At 41.8% G+C, this 25,619-nt stretch overlaps 1 protein-coding gene across 7 annotated transcripts in view; it reads left to right on the forward strand.

Annotated features, from left to right (window-relative positions):
• Positions 1 to 25,619, forward strand: part of LOC127009023 (cell adhesion molecule Dscam2-like) — a 147,701-nt gene that overhangs the window by 61,905 nt on the left and 60,177 nt on the right. For all 7 annotated transcript variants that reach the window (XM_050881615.1, XM_050881621.1, XM_050881616.1 and 4 more), the window contains exon 3: positions 3,353 to 3,491. In XM_050881615.1, coding sequence (XP_050737572.1) covers positions 3,353 to 3,491 — 139 coding nt within the window. The remainder of the gene's footprint in view (positions 1 to 3,352; positions 3,492 to 25,619) is intronic.

Here is a 25,619-nt window from a genome sequence, read left to right on the forward strand (position 1 = left end):
TCCCCTGACCAAGATATTCCCTTCCTAAGTTTTCCTCTCCCCTTCAATCGCATCCCTTCCCCTCTCCCATTTTTTCTCTCCTTGCTAGCTTCCCTTCTCTTACCCAGTCTCTATTTTTTTTTCCTTGAACTTACCCAATCTCTATTTTTTTCCCTTGAACTCACCCAATCTCTCTCTCTCTCTCTCTTTTTTTTTTTCCCTTGAATTTACCCAATATCCCTTTTTTTTTTTTTTTTGCCCTTGAGCTGCTTCCTATGTATAAATAAACTCCCCCATTCCTCTTCCACATCCCCTTCCTTTTATCTATTCCATCTCTTTCCTTCTCTATCTCCTCCCACTCCCCCATTCCTTTCCTCCCTTCCTTTCTTCCTATATCCTTTCCTTTTATCCTGTTTCCTCTTTCCCTCCTTCGTCTTCTCTGCTCTCGTCTCCCGCTCCTTCATTTCTCTTTTTTCTCATTCCTATTCCCTTCTCTTCTCCACTCGTTCTCTCTCCCCTCTCCCCTTCCTCTCCTGTGTTTCCTTCTCTTCCTTTTAATATCTCTTCCTTACCTTACTTTTTCTTACATCTTTCCTCTTTCCTCTATTTCTCTCTCTTCTATTCCTCTACTATTTCCTTCTCCTTTTTTCCATACCTCTTCCTTCCCTTCTCCACTTGTTCTCTCTCCCCTCTCCCCTTCCTCTCCTCTGTTTCCTTCCCTTGCTTTTAATATCTCTTCCTTCCATTCCTTTTCTTACATCTTTCCTCTTTCCTGTATTTCTCTCTCTTCTCTTCCTCTTCTGTTTCCTTCCCCTTTTTCTCATGCCTCTTCCTTCCCTTCTCTTCCTCACGTTATTCCCTTCCCCATTTCCCTATTTTATTCCCCTTTTTCCTTTCTTATCTTCTTCTCTTCCCTACTTCCTTATTCCTCTCTTCCTATTTTCCCTATTCCCTTCCCCTCTTTTTTTTATTTCTGTTCCCTCTCCTTCCTTTTCTATGTTTTCTTCTCCCTCTCGTTTCTTCTCCTTATTTTCTTCTCTTCCCCACTTCCTTATTCCTCTCCTCGTATTTTCTCTTTTCCCTTCCCCTCTTCTTTATTTGTCCTCTCCTTCCTTTTCTTTATTTTCTTCTCCCTCTTTCCTTTCTAAATCCTCTTCACTTCCCCACTTCCTTATTCCTTTCTTCGTATTTTCCCTATTCCCTTCTCCTCTTCTTTATTTTTGTCTCCTCGCCATCCTTTTTCTACATTTTCTTCTCCATCTTTCTTTTCGTCTCTCCTCTTCTCTTCCTCATCCTTTTCCCATTTCCTTGATTTCTGTCCCTTTTTCCCTTTCCTTTTTTTCTTTCCTTCTTCCGCTTCTCCATTCCTCTTTTCTCTCCTTCCTCATTCTGTTCAATTCCCTGCTTCTCCATTTCTCTCCCTTCTTCCTTTCTTCTTCTTCTCTACCTCCCTCTCCCACTCCCTCATCCCTATCTTTTCTTCTTCAACACATTCCTTTCTCTTTATCTTCTCTTTCCTCTTCTCTTTCATTTCCTCTCTTCTCTTCTTTTTCTTTTATTTCTTCTGCTTCCTCTTATCTCTCTTTTCTTCCCTTCCTCCTATTCCTTTTCTCGTTTTCCTAATCCTCTCTTCCTTCTTCCCTTTGTCTATCTCCACTTTCTACTTCACTATCTCCCCTCTTCTCTTATTTCTTCTCCTGCTTCCTCAATCTTCTTTTTCTTCCCTTCTTCCTCCTAGTCCTCTTCTCGTTTCCCTAGTCCTCTTTCCTTCCTTCTTCCCTTCCTTTCCCTTCCCTTTCCTTCCCCTTCCTTTCCATCCATTCCCCTCCCTTCCCTTTCATTCCCCTCCCTTCCCTTTCATTCCCCTCCCTTCCCTTTCATTCCCCTCCCTTCCCTGTCATTCCCCTCCCTTCCCTTCCATTCCTTTCCCTTCCCTTTCCTTTCCTTTCCTTCCATTACATTCCCTTCCTTTCCCCTCCCTTCCGTTCCGTTCCCCTCCATTCCCTTCCCTCTCTTTTCTTCCCTTCCTCCTCCTAATCCTTATCGTTTCCCTAGTCCTCTCTCCTCCCTTCTTCCCTTCCTTCGCCTTCCCCTCCCTTCCCTTCCCTTCCCATCCATTACCTTCCCCTCCCTTCCCTTACCTTCCCTTCCCTTCCCTTCCCTTCCTTTCCCATCCCTTCCATTACCTTCCCTTCCCTTCCCTTCCCTTCCTTTCCCTTCCCTTCTCGTCCCTTTCCTTCCCCGTCTCCCTTCTGTTCCCCGGTGCAAGATGTTCCTTCCCCGTCTCGTTGGCACAGAGTTACGCCGACGTGAATGTAATTACGCACTTATCTTGATATAGAAATACATACGTTTCTTGTACGGCCCTGTTAAGCGGACCACGAGAGAGGGAGCATGTGTATCTATCTATCTATCTATCTGTGTGTGTGTGTGTGTGTAGATGTGTGTGTTTTGAGATAGACGTGAAAGTAGTAGTAGTAGTAGTAGTAGTAGTAGTTGCAGTGTTGGAAGCTGTAGTTTTGGTTAGTTGTAGTGTTGGTAATAGTGTTATAGTGGGTGGTTGTAGTGGTAGTATTAAAGATTGTTGTTGTTGGTTGTGGTGGTGGTGGTTGCGGTTTCTGTGGATGCAAATTGTGGTTTTAATGGTGGTTAATAGCTGTGGATGAGGGTTGTTTGATGTCACGCCTGACTGGCTGCTGGAAAGGCTATACGATTATGTCGGTTGGGACGCGCCATTGCCATTATTATTACTATTATTATTATTATTATTATTATTATTATTATTATTATTATTATTATTATTATTATTATTATTATTATTATTATTATTATTATTATTATTATTGTTGTTGTTATTAATATTGTTGTTGTTATCTACTTCTACTATTATTTGTACTACTACTACTACTACTACAACTACTTCAATTATTTTTATCTTTTCTATTTTCTTTATCTTCTTTTCTTCTTCTTTTTATTCATCTTCTTTTTTTTCTTCTTCTTTTTCTTCTTCCTTTTCTTCTTCTTTTCTTCTTCTTCCTTTTCTTCTTCTTCATTATCTACTACTATTTATGTTGCTCCTCCTCCGTCTCCTCCTCCTCCTCCAATCCTCCTCCTCCTCCAATCCTCCTCCTCCTCCTCCTCCTCCTCCTCTTCCTACTACTACTACTGCTACTGCTACTACTACTACTACTACTACTACTACTACTACTACTACTACTACTACTACTACTACCAGCACCACCACCACCACCACCCCTATCCACTACATCAGTTACTCTCTTCATACCTGTAATTTCCCTCTATGGCGTTGTGCAGGTAACCGTTAATTGAGGCGGAAGATTATGCTAACGATGACAAATGTTCGCCCTTCCAGAAACCGCCGATGATGGAGCCGAAGACGAAGAGGAACAACAAACATCGGCGAACGACCTGACCTTACCAACATTACCACCGCAACCGCAACCACTATCACCACCATCGCCACATCTGAGGTTGCCGCTCTACCACTCCAGGTGAGAATTGTGGTGATTCAACCAACATTATGGCCGCCCCTGACTCGCCTTAGTTACTACTTATGCTACCCACTGCAGCTGTTGTCATTATTGTTGTTGTTGTTGTTGTAGTTGGTGGTGGTGGTGGTGGTATTTTACCTCTACCACCACTATAATCAGCACCACTACCACCACTTTTACTACTACTACTACTACTACTACCATATACCACCACCATCACTACTACTACTACTACTACTGTTACACACACACACACACACACACATACACACCATCTTCACCACCACCACCACCAACAACAACAACAGCAACAACAGCAGCAGCAGCAAGGAAGACAGGTATACAGGTAAGGTTCTGCTCTGTAATTAACTACCTAATCTACCTGAGCCGTGCACCTGAGACACGGAAATCACCACCGCCGCGGCCGCAACACCACCACCACCACCACCACCACCGCCGCACTACCACCGCCACCACCACCTCCACGCCACTACCACCACTGACCAAAAAAAATAACCGAAAAAAAGTGGAGAAAAAGAACAGTATGATAAAAATGAAAGAGGAGAAAATCGGTAATTCTTGTCATCTAAAGAAGAAAAAGGATGAATTTAAGAGGAAAGAAAATGAAGAGAAGGAATTACACGACTGCAGTTAAAGTAAAAAGTAAAAAAAAAAAAGGAATTACACCATCAGAGAAATATTAAATTGAACTTTGATGACGGAAAGTATGTACAAAAATCCGTAATTATTTATTCATCCTAAGAAGAAATTAATGAACTTGAGGGGAAAAGAAAAATATGTAAATACACAGTCATAGATAAAGTAATTTGAACTAAAAGAAAAGATATATAATACTCAAATGCATCTCATATAGAAAAAAAAATATTATCCGCCTTTAATTATCCAAATCGGGGGAAAAAATAGTCAAAAATATTATATCGCAGGTAAAAAAAAAATCTTACCTCTAATTATCAAAATGGGTAAAAAATGTAACGAAAAAAAAATTATGCAGGTTAAAAAAAAATCTACCTGTAATTGGCCATACTCAGACGGTAGCGGCGGACGTCCACATGATATACAGCAGGGCTCGCTCTACCTGTAATTATAAAAACAGGGAAGAAAAAGTAGCAAGCAGCAAAAAAAAAAAAAGGAAACGGGAAAAAAACAAAATAAAAAAAACGGAAAAAACAGGAAACTTCTGGGAAAAAAGATGAAAACTAAAAAAAATAACGGGAATACGGTAAAAGTATCTGCCCGTTATCATCAAAACTGGGAAAAAAACGGAAAAGACAGGAAACAACGGGGAAAAAGGTGATAAACTAAAAGAGAACGAAAAACGGCAAAAGAATGTTCTTGTACTTATCAAAACGAGAGAAAAAAAGAAAAAAGGAAAAGAAAATACAGGACACAAGTGGGAAAAGGCGAAAAAACTATAAAAAAAAGAAAAACGGTAAAAGAATGTTCTTGTAATTATCAAAACGAGAGAAAAAAAAGAAAAAAGGAAAAGAAAATACAGGAGACAACTGGGAAAAGGCGAAAAAACTATAAAAAAAAAAAACGGTAAAAGAATCTGCACGTAGTAATCAAAACAGGAAAAAAATATTAGAGAAAAGGGAAAGACGAAGAGAAACGAGAAAACAAATCATTGAACTGGAAATCACGAAAAAATACGGAATAAAAATCTTCCTCTAATGATCATAATACCAAAGAAACATATATTAGAAAAACTAAGAAAATAAAAAAAACAGGTCGTGAAAGGAATCGAACTCCCCATTAGCAGGTAACTAAGGGGATTAAAGGGGAGATACAAAGGGAGGGGAATTACTCGGTCTGGAGGTGAAAGGAAAAAGGAAAAGGTAAGGGAGGGGAAGGATTTACTGCCGGTCACGTGAGGTAAAGGAAAAAAAACAATGTGTAGCCTGGGATTTATTGTGTGTGTGTGTGTGTGTGTGTGTGTGTGTGTGTGTGTGTGTGTGTGTGTGTGTGTGTGTTAGATTATGGTATATGTTCCGCATTGCTACAGTCGCCGCCACCACCACCGCTGACATCAACACCGCCACTACCACCACCACCACCACCGCTACTACCACCGCCGCCACCACCACAATTGCTATAGTAGTAGTAGTAGTAGTTATTTTAGTTGTTGTTTTTCTTGATGATTACGGTGATGACTAGTACTACTACTACCACTACTACTACTACTACTACTACTACAACTACAACTATTACTGCTTCCTCTACTTTTACTGCTACTACCATTACCACTACTACTATTACTACTACTACTGCTACCACTGCTACTACTACTACTACTACTACTACATATACCACTGCTGCATATACTACTACATATACTGCTACTACTACCACCACCACTACCACCACGACCACGACCACCACCACCACCACCACCGCGACCACCACCACCACCACTACCATCATCAAATCTGCCATAACCATTAAGTTCTTTACACACACACACACACACACACACACACACACACACACACACACACACACGTACGCTCCCACAAACATTACTCTAAAAAAATGACACACACGAAATAAAAAAAATATTAAAACAAAAAAAAAGCGCAAACAACACAAACATACACAATCAGACAAACACTACTGACCGAGATATCATTCATTCAATCACCCATTCACACACACACACACACACACACACACACACACACACACACACACACACACACACACACTGATAATGAACCCAGCCAGTCCACCCTCCGCCCACCCGCCCGCTTGCCCACCCGCTCCCGCCCGCCCCCTCGCTCGCTCGCTCCCTCCCGCCCCCTCACGCCTGCCTGCTCAAAGCCACGCCGGGCAGCACAGTGATATGTTTTTCATTTTCATAGTCTTTGCACAGTTTTCACGGCCACTGAACACATAAAATAAATAATTGTGTGTGTGAGTGCGTGTGGGGGGGGGAGGGGTGGTGGGGGACCGTGTGTGTGTGTGTGTGTGTGTGTGTGTGTGTGACAGAGAGAGAGATGTGAAGGGACGAAGTGTATGAGTTTTTCTATGGATGGCTGCCCGTGTGATGGACTGTGTGTGTGTGTGTGTGTGTGTGTGTGTGGCATAGCGTGTAGCATTGCGGTATAAAAGTAACGCCTAACACACACACACACACACACACACACACACACACACACACACACACACACACACACACACACACACACACACACACACACGACACTGCTGTTTTTATCTCTTCCTTCCTTCCTTCCTTCCTTCCTTCCTTCCTTCTCTCCTCTCCTTCTTCCCATTCTCTTCCCGTTAACACATGTACTACCACTCCCTCTCTCTTATTATCTTCTTTTACTACGTTCTTTTAACTGCAACCTCACTAACAAGCTCAAACTCACTCTATTTAATCACACAACTATTATATTTTAGTAAGTCTTAGTGTCTCCTTTCTTACACTTTTTTCCCCCGCTCCTTTTTTCTCTCTCTCCGCAGTGCTATATTTGCAAAGGTGTTTTTTTTTTCTTTTTTTATTTTCTTTTTTCTTCCTCGCGTCATAATGTTACGCGCGGGCAAGTTACAGGGAAGATTAGCCGCTTATTTATTGCTCCTCGGCGTTGTTAGTTTGTTGCAAGGTTGTGTGTGGTTGCGGCGGCGGCTTCGGTGGTGGTGGTGGTGGTGGTGGGAGTAGTGGTTTGGGGGAGTAGAGGAAAGGGGAGAGGGAAAGTTGTGATGGTGGTAGTGTGATTTCCATTGCAATTTTTTTACGATTTTCTCTCTCTCTCTCTCTCTCTCTCTCTCTCTCTCTCTCTCTCTCTCTCTCTCTCTCTCTCTCTCTCTCTCTCTCTCTCTCTCTCTCTCTCTCTCTCTCTCTCAAAAAAGTATTCTGTATAAAATTCCAACTAAATATGGATGTATGCAACTTTTTTTTTTTTTTTTTTTTTTTGGGGGGGGGGGGCAGACGTGTGTGGTGTGTATGTATGAACGTATATATCTTTGTATGTTTCTACGTATGAATTCGGGCACACTGTTTGAATGTATGTATGTATGTTTTTTTTTAGTTTCTTTTTTTTAGTTTAACGTATGGCACCGGTAAGCTTTCCTGGTGGTCGGGTCCAGTCTGTTATGGGGCAGGCAAGTGTTATTTTTTTTTATAGTGGCGCCATCTTTCTCGACTCATACTGTCCGGTGGAGCATATTTTTATCACCTTTAATGAGGCAATCTGTTCTGAAGTTCGGGTTAACATGTGGTCTTCAGGAAAGCATGTGGGTAGTCTTAGGGCATTCGGCGATGACTGAAAATTGTCAGCTTGCAGCGGTGGGTGGGACTCGAACCAGGACCTTCCAAGACGCTGCTCCCGAACGCTAACCTTTCAGCCACCGCGCTTAGATAAATGTATGTAGGTAGATATGTTATGTGTGTGTGTGTGTGTGTGTGTGTGTGTGTGTGTGTGTGTGTGTGTGTGTGTGTACTGAATGTGTTATATCTGCTTACGAGTAGAAAGGAGACCAAGGTACATATTTTACTGTACTGTATCGTTTGTGTGCGTGTGCGTTTTTTTTTTGTGTGTGTGTGTATGTGTACGTGTGTGCTTACATGTTCGTGTGTGTGTGTGTGTGTGTGTGTGTGTGTGTGTGTGTGTGTGTGTGTGTGTGTGTGTGTGTGTGTGTGTGTGTGTGTTCCTTCCGTGATTAACCTCCACCAAAAAAACAGTATTCGATTTAGCACATCCCCTCCATTCTCTCTCTCTCTCTCTCTCTCTCTCTCTCTCTCTCTCTCTCTCTCTCTCTCTCTCTCTCTCTCTCTCTCTCTCTCTCTCTCTCTCTCTCTCTCTCTCTCTCTCTCTCTCTCTCTCTCTCTCTCTCTCTCTCTCTCTCTCTCTCTCTCTCTCTCTCTCTCTCTCTCTCTCTCTCTCTCTCTTTTCCTCTCCCCTCGGTTCTTTTCCTCCTCTTCCTTTCACTCCTCTTTCCCCTCCTTTATTGACCTCTCCTTCTCTCCAATCTTTTCCCCTCTCTCTTATCTATTTATCTATCTATCTATCTATCTTTCCTATCATCCCCTTCTCTCTTTCCTCCCTTTAGTATCTCTTATATCTCCTTTGTGTTCTCTTTTCTGCCCTCTATTCCTTTCTCTTCTCTCCCTCTCTTTCCTTTATCCATTCTTCCTTACCTCTATTTTCATTCGTTTGCCTTCCTTTACCTTTCCCTATTTTCATTTACCCTTCCTTACCTCTCTCTTATCTCCCTTTATTCCTCTTTTTATCTCTCTATGTTCCTTTACCTCTCATTTCTTACCTCTTACCTTCCTTTATCCATCCTCTCTTACCTCAATTTTCCTTTACCTAATCTTCCTATTCTCTCTTTTCGTCGTTTATTCTTCCCTCCCTATCTCTATTTTCCTTCGCGTATTCTTCTTTACCTCTCTAATTCCCTTTATCCTTCCTTTCTCATCTCTATTTTCTTTTGTTCGTTCTTCCTTACCTCTCCCTGTTTTGTTTTCCAATTCTTCCATACCTCCATTCTTTCTTCTTTGCCTCATTCAATTCTTTTTCTCTTCCCTTCTCTCCTTTCTTTTTTTATTTCCCGCGTCCTATCTCTTCCTCCATTCACATTCTGCTTCGCTTTCCCATAATCATACAACGTCCTTTCTGTTTCCATTTCTCTTCTTCCTCCCTCTGTTCCTACCTCATATCTGTATTCCTCTCTACTCTATTCAGGAGCAGTAAGTAGAGGGCTTTTTTTTTTCTTTTTTTTTCATTATTGTTTTTCTTTTTTTTTACGCCCTTGAACTGTCTCCTCTACTGTAAAAAAAAATATCTGCTTATCTATCTATCTACTTTCTCTTCTCTCTCCCTCCATCTACCCCTGTTTTCCTTTATTCATTCTTCTTTCTCTGTTTATCTATTTCTATTTGCCTCTATTATCATTTACTTATTCTTCCTATCCTTTCCCTATTTCTCTTTTTCTTTCTTTCTTATATATATTTTCCTTACCCATCCTCTGTTAGCTCTTATTTTCTTTTATCTATTCTTCTTTACCTTTATTTTTCTTTACTTATCTATCCTCTCTTGCTTCTTGATTCGTTTCTTTGTATCATCTTCGACTTGTTTTCGTTTTTCTTTTTTTTCATTTTCTTCTTATTTCCCTCGTCACTTCTCTGCCTTCATTCACATTCTGCATCGCTTTCCCATAATCATATCACATCCCTTCTTCCCTATTTCTCTTCTTTCTCCTCCTTCTGTTCTTACCTTCCCTTCCTCTTACAAGTTCTTCTTCTTCCCTTCGCTTCTTTTCTCTTTCCTCATGTCCCACTTCGCATTTTCTTTATTTATCTCCCCTTCCCTCTTTCTCTCTTTCTCCATTCGTTTGTTCCTATTTTCATTTCCTTCTCTAACTCGTTCTTCCTCCTCACTTCCTCTCTCCCTCTTTCATTCCTCTTCCCCACATCGCAGTCATCTTTTTCGCTTCTATTTATATTCTTCGCTGCCTTGCTTTACTTCCTGTCTCGTCTTTATCTTCTTTCTCTTCCTGTTTGCTTCCTTTCTTCTCTCTCTGCCTCCCTTCGTTTTTTTTTCTTTCTTCCTTCCATCCCTACTCTCTCTACCTCCCTTCGTCCCATCTCTTCACCCTCCCTCCGCCCCTTCGTCCCTTCTCTGTCCTTCTTTTCAATCCTTCCCTTTACATCCCTTTCTTCCCTCCCTTCCTTCCTTCCTTCGTTCCTTCTCTCATTCCCTTAATACCTTCTCTTTTCTTCCCTCTCTCCATCCTTTCTCTCTCCCTCCCTTCGTCTCCTCTCTCCATCCCTCCTTCCCTCTCGCCTCTCTTCCTCCCTTCCCTCAATTTGTCCGCGGCCGTAAAGAGAAAACCACCTCGAGTATTCTTCTGGATTTCCGCTGAACGAGTCGCGTGTTGTTATGATTTGATGTCCAGGTTTTCCAAGATGCGTTTGCGGTGAGAGAGAAAGAGAGGGAGAGGGAGAGGAAGAGGGAGAGGGAGAGAGAGAGAGAGAGAGAGAGAGAGAGAGAGAGAGAGAGAGAGCCGTGATTTATGTATTAGTGGTGTGTTGCCGCGTGGCTTGGAAATCGGTTCTCGTCTTGTCTCGCTCGTGTGTTGCGATTTTCTATGATTTTGGCGACGCTTGGATTGCTGTGTTGCGTCGCGGTGGGGCGGGAAATGGGTTTGTGTGTTGCGGGGAAACTGTTGTATTGTTGCTGTTGTTGTTGTTGCTGTTGTCTGATTCTTGTGGATGGTTTGTTTTGGTGGACCTTTTTTTGTTTTTATTGCTGTGTGTTCCGTTGTCTTCTTGCGGTCCGAAAATTGGTGTGTGTGTGTGTGTGTGTGTGTGTATGTGTGTGTGTGTGTGTGTGTTAGGCTCGTTTTCCCTCTCAGATGCTTTCGGCCCCACAACAGACATTTCCAAAAGGCCACAAAAAGAGATTAGTCGGATTCGCATGCACGGTTTTTTTACGTTTACGGGGCACAAACCTCGTCAAACTATTACTAGGCTTATAAAACTACCCATGGCAACACTAACACAACCTCCACGAAAGCGTTATCAAATGTGTGTGTATAAGTTTGGTATTGTCAACTAATATATTTTCCAAGGCCACAAATGAAGTCTAGTTCTCTCAAGAGTGTTTTTTAAGTTCATAGTGCAGAAGCCTTGTCATACCATCCCTAGGCTCATGGAAATACTAACACAACCTCTACGAAAGCCTTACCAAATGCGAGTGTATATGTTTGGTATGCTCAACTAATATTTTCCAAGGCCACAAATTAATAGTCTAGTTCTCAAGAGTGTTTTTTTTAAGTTCATGGTGCAGAATCCTTGTCAGACCATCACTAGGCTCATGGAAATACTAACACAACCTCTACGAAAGCCTTACCAAATGTGTGTGCGGGCCCCGAAACATTTGAGAGTATGTACTTGATTGGTTTACATATCAACATCATCAGCATTGTAATCTAAGGCCCGTATTCTTAGACGTGTTCGGCTCTTAAGAGAATAGATGACCTTTGTGTTGCTGGCAAAGTTGATTGTCCTATACGTGTCTTTGAACAGCTAATTAATCGGTTCAGCTGTGAAAAACATCTGTGTGAAGTGCCGCTGGTTAATTCAAGGTCGCGTAACACACACACACACACACACACACACACACACACACACACACACACACACACACGAACAAGAAAGTATAAAAATTACACACTGTAAAAAAATATTGGCTGAGATATTATGGGATTCAGTAGTTTTCCATGTGTGTGTGTGTGTGTGTGTGTGTGTGTGTGTGTGTGTGTGTGTGTGTGTGCGTGCGCGGCCTCCTCGCTGGTTCTGGCAGGGATTAATGAGAGTAAGCCGGGAATTTATTTATCCGGCCCCGTATCATATTAATTTTGCCCATACACATTTGGCAGCATTTATTAACGGCGCGGCGAAAAAAAAACGCTTTAATATACGAGGCGAGGCACGGATTTTTGTTCCTCTTTTTGAATCTGAACTCTATTGATTTTATCCATATTAATTATTTGCTGGTTTTTTTTTCAATTTTCCGAAGCGCCATAGTAAAAATTTGCATATTAGTATTTTTGTTAATTCGGCCCGCGCCCCGTGTGTGCTAAATATTTCCACTATACGTGTTCGATTATATTGTTTGTTTGTTTGTTTATTTATTTGTTTATGCTGGACGGTGAGTTTCGTTTCGGTCCATTTTCTTCATACCTGCAAATTACTTCATTGTTCATTTACCTGTATTTTTTTTTGTATGTGTGTGTGTGTGTGTGTGTGTGTGTGTGTGTGTGTGTGTGTGTGTGTGTGTGTGTGTGTCTGTGTCCTAATTATTTTGTTCGTACCTGTATTTTATTTATTCTTCAGTATCCGCATTGTGTCAGTTTATACACATTTACTTTTCATCTACATTCACACATTTGCCTTTGCTCATATTTACTACATCATTTATATTTTCTACATTTACGTTTTTTTTTTTATTATTTATTTATTTTTATATTTTTTTTGTATCCGCGTTCTAATCATTTCTTCTTACACTGCACATTTACTACATTATTTTCATTTACTACATTAACTTTTTTTATCTTTTTATTTTTGTATCCGCGTCCTAATCATTTCTTCTTACAGTGCACATTTACTACATTATTTTCATTTACTACATTAACTTTTTTTATCTTTTTATTTTTGTATCCGCGTCCTAATCATTTGCTCGTCCCTGCAATTTATATATTTACCAGTATCAGCATTGTGACATTTCATATTCATTTAGAGTTCATTCACATTTACACCATTGGCTTTGTTCATATTTGCTCTGTTAACCTGTATTTACCTTTTACTGTATTAACTTTACTGTCCCTTCACTTTCTCTCTCTATATACATTTCTCACCTACACTATTTATCTATTTATTTTTGTATCTGCAGTCATCGTTTTTATTCATCCTTTCCTGCCCCATATATATGTTACCTGTATTTACCTGTATTTTTTCTATCTTCATATAATTGTTTCCACCTTCAATTTATTTATTTCCTTCACCTGCAGTATTTATTTGTTCCTTTCTGGCCTATATATACCTGTCTTTACCTGTTCATTCCCTATCTGTATATATAATTGTTCCCATCATTCACATATACGTATTTTTACCTTTCCATATTATCTCTATATAAATGATTGTTCCCACCTAGGTACACTATATATATTTTTCTCTCGCCGCGGTGTTTGACCTTCTCTGACCCATACGTAGCTTTGTTTACCTCTGTATCCTTTCTCTATAAATATAATTGTTCGCAGCTACACACTCTTTTATTGTTTATTTTCTTCATATATTTGCCCCCACCTAAACTACATTTCTTCCCCAATCTAAACTATATTCCTTCCCCAATCATTCCTTTCCCTTCCATTCCCTCCCCTTCTCTTTTCTTCCCTTCTCTTCTATCCTATTTTCCCTCCCTTCCTGGCCCTTCTCTTTCCTCTCCCCCTCCCTTCCCTTCCCTCCTTGCTCTCCTATATTCCCTCCCTCCGTCTCCCTCCTCGTTTTCCCTCTCTTCCTCTACCTCTCATCCTTCCTTTTCCTACCTTCTCTCTCCTCCTTCCTCCCTCCCGTTCTCTTACTTCTCTCCACCACAGTACTTTTTTTATCCCTTTCTGGCCCATATGTACCTGTGTTTACCTGTCCACTCTATCTATATATGTAATTATTTCCACGTATACTTTACCTGTCCATTCTTTCTATATATAATTGTTCTTCTTTTCTCTCCACAACAGTATTTTTTTATCCCTTTCTGGCCCATATATTCCCGTTGTTACCTGTCCATTCTTTCTCCATATAATTGTCCCCACCTGCACTCTCTCTCTCTTTGTCTCTCCGCCCACCACGTTTATTTGTCCTGTTCGTTTGTTCGTACGTGGCGGATTAATTAGTCTGGGGTTAAAATCTCTCTTTAATATATATACGAGTTTGGTTTCTCTCTCTCTCTCTCTCTCTCTCTCTCTCTCTCTCTCTCTCTCTCTCTCTCTCTCTCTCTCTCTCTCTCTCTCTCTCTCTCTCTCTCTCTCTCTCTCTCTCTCTCTCTCTCTCTCTCTCTCTCTCTCTCTCTCTCTCTCTCTCTCTGTGTGTTATATTTACCCATGCGTATTAATGATGTTTTATTTGCCTCATGTAAAAAAAATAACGTTTCATAATAATTAAGCCTCAAATTCCTTTAGTCGGGCAGGTTAGATTTATCCTCCCGTATACACACATTTTAAAGGCCGCGCCGTAGCAAAAATGGGGTTTTCATATGAGTATTATTTTAAAATTTTGCTTTCATAAGACCAAAGACCGCTCCTCATTTTTACGTAAACATTATGTGATCCTCCATCCCTTCCCTCCTCCCTTCCCCCTTCTTACCTACCCTTCCGTCTCCCCTTACCTCTTCTTCTCCCTCCTATATCCCCGTCCTCCCTTCCCTTCCCTTCCCTTCCTTTCCCTTGCCTTCCTTTCCCTTGCCTTCCCTTCCCTTACCTAATCTTCCTACCTATTTCCCCTTCCTCCCTCCCATCCCTTCCTCCCTTCCCTTCCCTTCCCTTCCCTTCCTTCCTTCCCTTGCCTTCCCTGCCCTTCCTTTCCCTTCTCTTCCCTTCCCTTCCTTTCCCTTCCGCTTCCTTTCCTTCATTTCCCTTGCCTTCCCTTCCCCAATCATTTCTTTCCCTTCCCTCCCCTTCCCTTTTCTTCCCTCCTCTTCTCTCCTATTTCCCTTCCCTTCCTGGCCCTTCTCTTTCCTCTCCCCCAACCTTCCCTCCCCTCCTGTTCACCTCTATTCCCTCCCTCCCTCTCCCTCCTATCAATTCGTTTTCCCCCTCTTCCTCTGTCTCTCCTCTTCCCTTATCCTACCTCCTCTCTCCTCCTCCCTCCCCTCTTACTTCCCTCCCTACCCCTCCCTCCTATCCTCCCTCTCCCTCTCTCTCTGGGCCATAAACTTTTGTTTTCCTCTCCCTATATCTTCCTCCCTCTCTCCCTCCCTCCCCTTCCCTCATATCCTCCCTCTCTGCACCATTATTTTTCCCTCTCTCCCTATCTCTTCCTCCCTCCCTCCCTCCCTCCTTCCTCTTCTAGCCTCCCTCCCTCCCCTGCTCTCCTAGCCTCCCTCTCTCTCCCTCTTCCTCCCTTTGTCCCTCCCTCCTCTTGGTATTCTCCCTCCTCCCCCTCTCTCCCATCAATTTTTCCCTCCCTCCTTCCCTCCCCCCCTTTCCTTTCCTCCTCTTCCTCCATATCCTCCCTCCCTATCCTTCCCTCCTCTTTCTCCCTATCCTCCCTCCCTCCTTTCCCTCTCTCCCTGCTTCCCTCCCTCCCTACCCTTCCCTCCTCTTCCTCCCTGTCCTCCTCCCTCCTCCCTTCCCTCTCTCTCTTACTCCTAACTTCCCCAATCTCTCCCTCCCTTCCCTCCCTCTCTTCCTCCTTCCTTCCCCATTCTCTCCCTCTCTTCCCTCTCACTCTTCATCCTTCCTTCCCCATTCCCTTCTCTCCTATCCTTCCTCCGTCTCTTCCTCCTTCCTCCCCCATTCTCTCCCTCCCTTCCCTCTCTCTATTCATCCTTCCTTCCCCATTCCCTTCCTCCCTATCCTCCCTCCCTCCCTTCCTCCTTCCATCCCCATTCCCTTCTCTCCTATCCTTCCTCCGTCTAATGAATTCATATTTCCCAGTCACCATTTACTCCCTCCCTTCCCTCCCTCCCTTCCCTTCTCTCCCCTCCCTCTTTCCCTCCCTCCCTCCCTCCCTCCCTCCTTTCTCATACTCTCCCCATCATCTTATTTTTTCCCTCGTTATCTCTTCCATCCTTCACTTTCCCTTCGTTTGTCCCATTCCTCCTCTCCCTTTATTCTCTCCCTTCCTCCCTTTTTTTATTTTCCCTCTCCCTCCCTTACAGCTGCTCTTTGTGGTCTTTTTTATATATTATTTTCTATTTATTTATTTACTTGTTTTAATCTTTTATTCGTTCATTTATTTATTCAGATTGATATAATATTTACTTTTCTGTCATCTCCTTGTGATTTGACATTTACATCTGTCTGTCTATTTATCTATTTCCCTGTCTGTCTGTTTGTCATTTTTCATCTATCGGTCAATATATTTTCATCTATGTATGTTATCTACTTATCCCCGTATCTATCTATGTGTATTTGCATCCATGTATTTGCATTTATCTACTAATCAACATATTTATTTACCTATTTATATATTTTCAGCTATGTCTGTCTACCTGTCTACTTAGCTGTCTATCTATATATCCATCTAATTATCTGTCTATCTGTATCTTTCTATTTATCTGGCTATTTATCTATATCTATTCCTACCTATTTATCAGTCTGTTTGCATTTATCTACTTATCAACATATTTATTTACCTATTTATATATTTTCAACTATGTCTGTCTACCTGTCTACTTAGCTGTCTATCTATATATCCATCTAATTATCTCTATCTGTATCTTTCTGTTTATCTGGCTATTTATCTATATCTGTTCCTACCTATTTATCAGTCTATCAAGATATCTCTATCATTTTTCATCAGCCTTTACATTTTTACAAAATCATTCAACTTCTTTCCACAGTCTGGCTTCATCCCGCTAAACTTATACCCTTATTTGTCCGTCTTTCTGCCTAACTATCTGTGTAATTATCTGAGAGAGAGAGAGAGAGAGAAGAATATAGACCACCAGATAAATGAAGAGAAAGCTAGGAGGAGGAGGAGGAGGAGGAGGGTTGGGGAGAGAAGAATGGAGGGAGGGAGTGGAAGAGAAGGATTTGGGAGAGAGGAAAGGAAGGAGGGAAAGGAGGAAAGCGGAAGAGGAAGTATGGGCAAAAAGGAGGAAGAAGGGAGGTAGGAAATGGACAGATAAAGGAGGAGGAGGAAAAGGAAAGAAGGGAAAAGGAAGCGGAGGGAGGAGAAGGAAGAGGAAGAAATCGAGGAAGAGAGAGGGAGGGAGGGGGAAGAGGGGATCAGATAGGAGTAAGAGGAAAAGGAAGAAGGGAGAACAAAGAGGAAAGGAAGAGAAGAAAGGGGGAAGGCTGAAAAGAGGGAAAAAAAAGGAAGAAGAATGGAAAAGAAAGCAAAAGAAAGAAAAGGAAAAGGAGGAAGAGAGAGGCGAACAGAAAGAAGGAATAAGAGGAACAGGAAGAAGGAAGCGAAGGAAGTAAAAAGGAAAGATAGAGAGAGAATGGGGGGTGGGAGGAGGGGTAAGGGGGGTCAACATTCTCTGCATAATCGCCGAGGTCAGCACACCTGTTTATATAATGGTGCAGTAATTAGACTCACCTGCCCCACCTGGCCCCCTCCCCCTCCCACGCCGCCCCGCCTTCCCGCAACCACCCCGAGGCACGCGACCTGGCGGCGGGACGGGGTACTAAAGATGGGAAGGGGAGAAAGGAAGGAAGGGAATGGGGAGAAGAGAGAGAGAGAATAAAGAAGGGTTAGAAAGAGTACTGGTGGTTTGAAGGGAAAGGGACGGAAGGGAATGTGATTGGTGAAGATAAAGAAGATGGGAAGGGAAGGGGAATATAAGGAATGGGACGAGGAGAAGAGAGAGAGAATGTAGAAGGGTTAGGTGTAGTACTGGTGGTTTGAAGGGAAAGAGGGGGAAGGGAATGTGATTGATGAAGGTGAAGATGGGAAGGGGTGGAAAGGGAAGAGGAATGTAAGGAATGGGAAGAGAAAGGAAGGAAGGGTAGAATAGAGAGAGAATACAGTATGGTTAGGTATAGTACTGGTGGTTTGAAGGGAAAGGAAAGAAAGGAAAGGTGACGGGTGAAAATAAAGATGGGAACAGGAATGAAAAGAAAAAGGGAGGGTGGAGGTAAGTAAAGGGGAAAGTGAAGGAAAGAGAAACGGGGGATTGAGGGAAAACGTGAGAGAATGGGAAGGGTGAAGTCTTGGGAAAGGGGGACTATTATACTGCTGTTTGTGTGTGAAGGAAGAGTAGGAGTAAAGGAAAGGGGAAAGGACGGTAAAAGAAGGGGAGGTTGAGATTAAGAAACGGGAGGGAATGGGAGGAGTGATGCTTAAGGGGGAGATTATAGTACTGGAGGTTTGATGAGGGAAGGATTGATGTAAGGGAAGGTATGATACTCAGTTTGGGTTCATGATAAAGATAGTGGAGAAAATGGGTTGGCGAAGATAGAGGAATGGGACAACACTGAACTGGAAAGACGGAAAGAGAGGGATGAATGTAGAAAGGATAAAGGAGTAAAAGATGAAGGGTAAAAAGTAAAAGATAAAAGGTAAAGCTGGAAAAATTTTGATGTAAGGGAAGGTAAGCGAAAGGAAGGGGTCGGGTATGGCACTCACTTTGGGTTCATGAGAAAGATAGTGGAGGAAATGGGTTGGCGAGGATAGAGGAATGGGACAACACTGAACTGGAAAGACGGAAAGAGAGGGATGAAAGTAAGAAAAGGAAAAGAAAAGGAAGGGATGAAGGGAAAGTGAAGGGGAAGAGAAAACGCGAGGGCAGAAGGTAAAAAAAAAAGGGATGGAAATTAGATGCTTAAGTGAAAAAAATAAAGGAAAGAAAGTGAAATAAAATGGAGGGAAGGGGAAGAGAAAATGTATAAGGGCAGAAGGTAAAAAAAAAGGGATGGAAATTAGATGCTTAAGTAAAAAAAATAAAGGAAAGAAAGTGAAATAAAATGGAGGGAAGGGGAAGAGAAAATGTATAAGGTCTGAAGGTAAAAAAAAAAAAGGATGGAAAATGGATGCTTAAGTAAAAAAAAAGGAAAATAAGTGACAGGAAATGGGAGTGGGTGAATGAAGTGGAGTTTTTAACAATACTGGTGATGGGATATTGGCAGGCAAGCAAGAAAATGGTAATGATGGGAATGGACGATAAAGGATAAAGCAGGAAAAATATTAAGTGTGTCCGCCCATCTATACGTTTTTACTGGAGAACTCGTGAGAATGAAGAAGATGGAAAGGGGTGGGAAGGGAACCGGAAATAGAGAATAAAGAGGATGGCAAGGGGTGGGAAGGAAAGAGGAAATATAGCCGGAAAGGAAGAGAGAGAGAATCAAGAGTAACAGTGAAAGATTTGAGGGAAAAGGGACAAAAGGGAAGGAATACGAGGGTGGAAGATTAAGGAAAAGGGAGATTATAGTATTGGGGGTTGATGAGGGAAGAGTGAAGGGGAATGTGACGGCAAGTGTGTGTTAAGTATGGAGTATGCATCTCACGTGCGAGGGGCTCCACTCACATAGCTCCCTTGGACAGAGTGGAGTCTAAGGCTCTTCGTCTCATCAGCTCTCCTCCTCTTACTGATAGTCTTCTACCTCTTAAATTCCGCCGCCATGTTGCCTCTCTATCTTCTATCGATATTTTCATGCTGACTGCTCTTCTGAACTGCATGCCTCCCCCCCTCCCTCGGCCTCGCCACATAAGGAGAAAGGAAAAACTATCAAAAGAGAAAAAATGTATAAGAGTAGAGAGAGGAAAGGGAAGAGAAAAAAAAAGGGAGAGATAAAGGAAAAGGAAAAGGACAAGATAAAAAAAGAAGAAAGGTCGAAGAAGGGAGAGAGGAGGGAGAAGGATAAGATTAATGAAGGTATTGGTGGCTGCCCGAGAGAGAGAAGGGAAAGGGGACAGGAAAAAGGTAAAAAAAAAAAGGGGGTATTGGTAGAGGCGGTATTGGTAATGGTCAGAAAAGGACAAAGGGAGGGAAAGGGGAGGGGGAAAAAAAGGAGAAGGGGGGAAGGGGGAGGATTGGTGTCATAGTAGTAATAGTAGTAGTAGTAGTAGTAGTAGTAGTAGTAGAAGGAGGAGGGGGAGGAGGAGGAGGAAGAGAAAGAGAAGAAGAGAGAAAAGGAAGGCAGTTGGGGAGAGGAAGACAGGTAGGAAGGCAGAGAGAGAGAGAGAGAGAGAGAGAGAAAAAAAGAAGGAAAAGAGGAACGAAAGTAAAGGAGGAAGAGGAACATCGAAACAAAGAAAAAAAGTAAGGAAAACGAAGGAGGAGGAGGGAGATAGGCAGAGGATATGGTGAAAGGGAAAGAAGATGTATGGGAGAAAGGGAGATGGAAAGGAGGAAGAGAGAGATAGGGAGAGGGAGAGAAAGAAAAGGAAGGGAGAGAAAAAGAGGAAAGGGAGAAATGGAAGTAATACAAAGTGAAAAGAGGAACAGGAAGAAAAGGAAGATAAGTAAAGGGGAAGGAGGGAGAGGTAGAAAGGGGTAATGTAGGAGTGGAAGGAAGAAAAGGAAAGACCGGTAAAGAGGAAAAAGGGAGATGGAGGCAGCAGTAAGGAGGAAGGGTAGATAAAAAGGAAATGGGGAGAAAGAGGAAGATAGAAGGCTAGAGAGTAAGAGAGAATAGGGAAAATAGATAAGGAGAAAAGAGTGATAGGAAGGTAGGAAGTAGAGGAGGAAGGGGGAGAGTAAGCAGGAAGGAGAAAGGAGGGAGGAAAAGGATAGGAGGAGGAAGAGGAGGAGGAGGGAGGGAGGAGAGATAGCCTGCAGCATTAGGAGCAGGAAGAAAAAAAAAAGACGCACAAATATGTATAAAAAAAAAAGCCGTTCACATTTAAATAGATTGGAATGAGTTTTCTTTTTATTTCCTTTACGTTCCTTCGAATTTCAATCTCTTTTTATTGGAATCTGGTTATGGGCCGCCCGCACGCGTCGCGCTGGTAATGGCCGGCCGCCGAGCCTTTCGCTGCTGATTATAAATATTTACCTGATTGGTTATACCTTGAATCCTACCTGCCCATCCCGCCTACCTGGTTACCTTGGGCTTGATAATTAACAGGTGGATGGATAGTAATTGCTGGCCTTAATAAACGGATGAATATTAATGACCTTACCTTTATTTGTTACCTTGATTTCTACCTTGATTTCTACCTGTCCCTCCCGCTCACCTGGTTACCTTGGGCTTGAGAATTAACAGGTAGATGGATAGTAATTGCTGGCCTTAATAAACGGATAAATATTAATGACTTTACCTTTATTTGTTACCTTGATTTCTACTTTGATTTCTACCTGTCCCTCCCGCTCACCTGGTTACCTTGGGCTTGATAATTAACAGGTGGATGGATAGTAATTGCTGGCCTTAATAAACGGATAAATATTAATGACCTTACCTTCATTTGTTACCTGATTGCTTACCTTGATTTCTACCTGTCCATTCCGCTCACCTGGTTACCTTGGGCTTGATAATTAACAGGTAGAGTGCTATTAATTATTGGGCTTTATTAACAGGTTGATATTGATGACCTTACCCTAATTTGTTACCTGATTGCTTTCCTTGATTTCTACCTGTCCAACCTGCCTATACCTGGTTACCCTTGGTTTGGTAATTAAGAGAGAGCTTGATATTAATGTCACCCTAATTAACATTTATATATTAATGACCTTACCTTAATTTATGTTACCTGATTGCTTATACCTTGAATCCTACCTGCTCATCCCTTCCACCTGGTTATCTTTGGCTTGATAATTAAGAGGTAGATTGATATTATATGCCTTGATTAACAGGTAACTTGATACTGTTTCGCGTCACCTGAGTTTGTTTACCTTGAACACTACCTGCACACCTTGCCTACACTAATTTCTGGCCACCTTATTACCCTTGGCTTGATAAGTAATAGGTAGTTTGATTTGAGTGTCTACCCTCATTCATGTTATTAAATTTCTTGCCTTCCTTACCTTATTGACTACTTAGCTATATTCACATCTACCACACTTTTTTTATAAATTTCTTCACAACTTGACCGATTATATTTCCACGAAGAGAAAGAAATAGTAATCGCATTCCAAGTCACCACGCAAGGAAACTTTTTAAGACTCAAGTTTACTCAAGAAAATAAATAGAAGTGAGAAAACATTGATGATAAAACTTGAGGAAACGAAACAGCAGCGGGCGGAAGCGATAATACGTAAAAGTTGCCGCGATAACGTGAGGCGAAGATGGATATTCCTTAACCCTTCGGGGCGTGCAGGTCAAGGCCACCGAGAACACAAGGCCTGGGCATGGCGGTGATGACGTCGTATACCCACATTTGATAAGGCTTTCGTAGAGGTTGTGGGTATTGCCATGGGTAGTTTTATGAGCGTAGTGATAGTTTGACAAGGCTCTTTCACCATGAATGTGAAAAAAAAAAATCCTGAGAACCCGACTATTTCCTCTGTGGCCTTTAAAAATAGTTGTGAGAGCCGAAAGTGCCTGGGAGTTCGTCTCATATTCTCAAACATCGGGGCCTAAACACATTGAATAAGGCTTTCGTGGAGGCTGTGATCGTGTTGCCATGGGTAGTTTTAATCCAAGCACTTAAAACATTAACAAACTTTAACACAAAAAAGGAACACATGAAAAAAAGTAAAGAGTAGGCTATCACTAAACATTAGCCATTCACAATCCTCATTCCAAACATCATTAGAAGGAAAGAGAAGACAATAAGGCTGAAATATAGATGACAAGAGAGGGAGAGAGAACCCCCTATCCCCCTTCTCTCCTCGATTAGCTTTTCGTTCATATTTTTCAACATTTCGAGATCTACACACCCATATCTGATGAAGCTTTCGTAGAGGTTGTGATAGGATAGTTTGACAAGGCTTCTGCACCATGAACGTCAAAAACACTCACAAGAATGCACCTTATCTTCTTTGCGTCTTTTTTTTTTTTTTTGCGTGTGTGTGTGTGTGTGTGTGTGTGTGTGTGTGTGTGTGTGTGTGTGTGTGTGTGTGTGTGTGTGTGTGTGAGAGCCAAAAACGTCTGAAAACACCAGTCTTACCCAACCACCTTTCCTTTGTCTACCATAACCCTTTTTTCTTCATCATAACCTCTTCCATTACTCTCTCCTCCCTTCCTTTCCCTTTCCCTTCCCTTCCCTTCCCTTTCGTAGAGGATGTGCTAATATTTCCACGGGTAGTTTTCTGAGCCTAGTGATAGTTTTCCAAGGTTGCCGCGCCATTAACGTGAAAATACATGAGAACCCGACTACCCTCCTTTGTGGCCTTTTGAACTGTTTGTCGTGAGAGCTGAAAGCGTCCGAGAACACAAGACTCACGCAACCACATTTCATAAGGCTTTCGTAGAAGTTGTGTTGATATTTCCTTGTTATTTTGAGTCTATAAAAAATGTAATAGTGTGACAATGTTTCTGTACGATTTTGATCCCTCTTTCGGCCACGTCTTTGGATTCTTTTTAGGAGCAGCGAGTGGCGGGCTTTTTTTTTATTATTGTTTATTTTGACCCCTCTTTCGGCCACCTCTTTGGATTCTTTTTAGGAGCAGCGAGTAGCGGGCTTTTTTTTATTACTGTTTCCTTTTTTTGTGCCCTTGAGCTGTCTCCTTTGTTGTAAAAAAAATAAAGTGAAAAAGCACGCATGAGAACTCGGGTAATTTTCTTTGCGGCCTTGGAAAATATTTGTTGAGATCTGAAAGCGTCTAAAAATACGAGCCGAACGACAAAACTTTTACCGCGAGATAATTCTTTAAATCTTTTCCCGGGAGGTGGCGCTGCGGGGCACATTATTCTCATTGAGGCGCATGGAAACCCCAGGTGTTAATTGTAAAGGTCGTGTTTTGGTGCAAGGTCTCATAACTATCTCTCTCTTTTCCCTCCATCCCTTTCTCTTCTTTCCTCTTCCACTCCCCCTTAAACTCCTTCACATGACAGAGCAAGGTCTTCTCCCTCCTCTTTACTCGTTTCCCCCACCTCTCTCTCTCTCTCTCTCTCTCTCTCTCTCTCTCTCTCTCTCTCTCTCTCTCTCTCTCTCTCTCTCTCTCTCTCTCTCTCTCTCTCTCTCTCTCTCTCTCTCTCTCTCTCTCTCTCTCTCTCTCTCTCTCTCTCTCTCTCTCTCTCTCTCTCTCTCTCTCTCTCTCTTTCTTCCACTCCTCTCCTCTATTTCCTGTTTTCCCCTTGTTTTTTTCTCCTTATCTTTCCTCCTCCCTCCCTCCCCTCTTTTTTTCCTCTCCCTCTCCTCCTCCACCCGTATCTTTCCATCCTCTTTCCTCTCCCCTTTCTCCCATTTTCCTTCTCTTTCACATTTCCTTCCATTCCGTCTTCTTCCCTTTCTTTTCCTATTCCTTCATCTTTCCTCTCTCTAACCCTCCTCCTCCTCCTCCTCCTCCTCCTCCTCCTCCTCTTCCCTTCCCTGACCTTTCCAATCTTAACTGTCCCTGATTTCTCCCCCCCCCCCAACCCTTCCTCTCCCTTCCCTTCCTCCTCCCTCTCAGTTTTTTTTTTTTTTCACCCCGACGCTTAACAATGATTTCGTTTGAGTTTCTTTCTTTCACTTTCTTTTCAGTTTATCTTTTTTTCCTCCTCCAAGTTTAGATTCTTGAAGTCGCTTGATTGCATTTGTGTGTGATTGTTTTCCTGTCCTTTCTTTCCCTCTATTTCATTTTCTTTCTCCCTCCACTGTTTTCTTCGCTTCTTCTTCCATTCATTTTTTTTTCTGCTCTACTCCCTTCTCCTTCCTTTCCCCTTCTCTCTCTCTCCCTACCTTCCTTCCTTTCTTTTGTCCGTTCGTCTCTCCTCCCTCCCTCCCTCCCTCCTTCCCTCATATCCCTCCATGCATTCAATTTCGTCTTTCTCCATTCCTTCTCCCTTTCTTCCGTTCTTCTTTTCATTCTTCCCTCTTTCCTTTCTCTTCATCCTCCCTCTTTTCCTTTCTTTCTTTCCTTCTTTCCTTGCATCCTTTCCTCTCTGCTGCTTTCCTTTCTTTCCTCTTTTTACCATCATTCATTTTTTCCTTTCTTCCATCCATCCTCCTTTCCTTTCCTCCATTCTCCGTTCCTTCCTTTATTCCTTCCTTCCTTGCTTGCTTCCTTCATCTTCTTCCATCATTATTTTTTCCTTCCTTGCTTCCTTCATTTTCTTCGGCCGTTTATTTTTTACCTCCCTTCCTCCCTTCCTTCCTTCCTTCCTTCCTTCCTTCCTTCTCTCTTTCTTTCTTTCTTTCTTTCTTTCTTCCTTCTTTCCTTTCTTCCTCGCTTCCTTCATTCATTATTTCTTTCCTTCCTTCTTGGTGCTTCTACATCCTTACGTCCTTCCTTAATTCCTTCTTTCATTTCTTTCATTTCATCTCGATATGAACTTGGTCACGTGCTTGTAAAAAAAAAAAAAATCTGTCTTCACCCATTAGCCTTGTCTTCAACTTAGCATTTTCTTTATAACTTCTGCGCATAAATATAAACTTTTTGTATAATTAAGTATCGTTCCTTATGTCATTTTTTTTTTTCTTCATTTATTACATGCGACCATTTTTTTCTCTTTGTTTCCTTCTCTCTTTCGATTTATTCTTCATGTTTTTCATTTCTCAAGTTTTTTTTCTTGCTTTTTTTTTTTTTTTCATTTTTCTTTCCTTGGTCCTTTTCTTTCCTTCTTTTTTCCTATTATTTTTCTGTTGTATTTTATGATTTCACTTTTTCTCAATATTTTTCTTTCTTTTCTTTACTTTTTTGTTTTATCTTCGTTTTCTTTGTTTCTTTATTTTTCTTGTTTATTTCCTATTTCCTTTTTCTTTCCCTATATTTCTTTCCCTTTCGATTTTTTCTTTCAATTTGCACGTAATTCTCACTAACTTATTCTTCCCTACTTTCTCTTTTTTTTCTTTTTTTCTCTGTTCTCTTTCTATCTTTTCTATTCATTCTTCCTCACTTTCTCTTCTTTTCT

The sequence above is a fragment of the Eriocheir sinensis genome, chromosome 39, assembly GCF_024679095.1.
Source record: "Eriocheir sinensis breed Jianghai 21 chromosome 39, ASM2467909v1, whole genome shotgun sequence".
NCBI lineage: Eukaryota > Metazoa > Arthropoda > Malacostraca > Decapoda > Varunidae > Eriocheir > Eriocheir sinensis.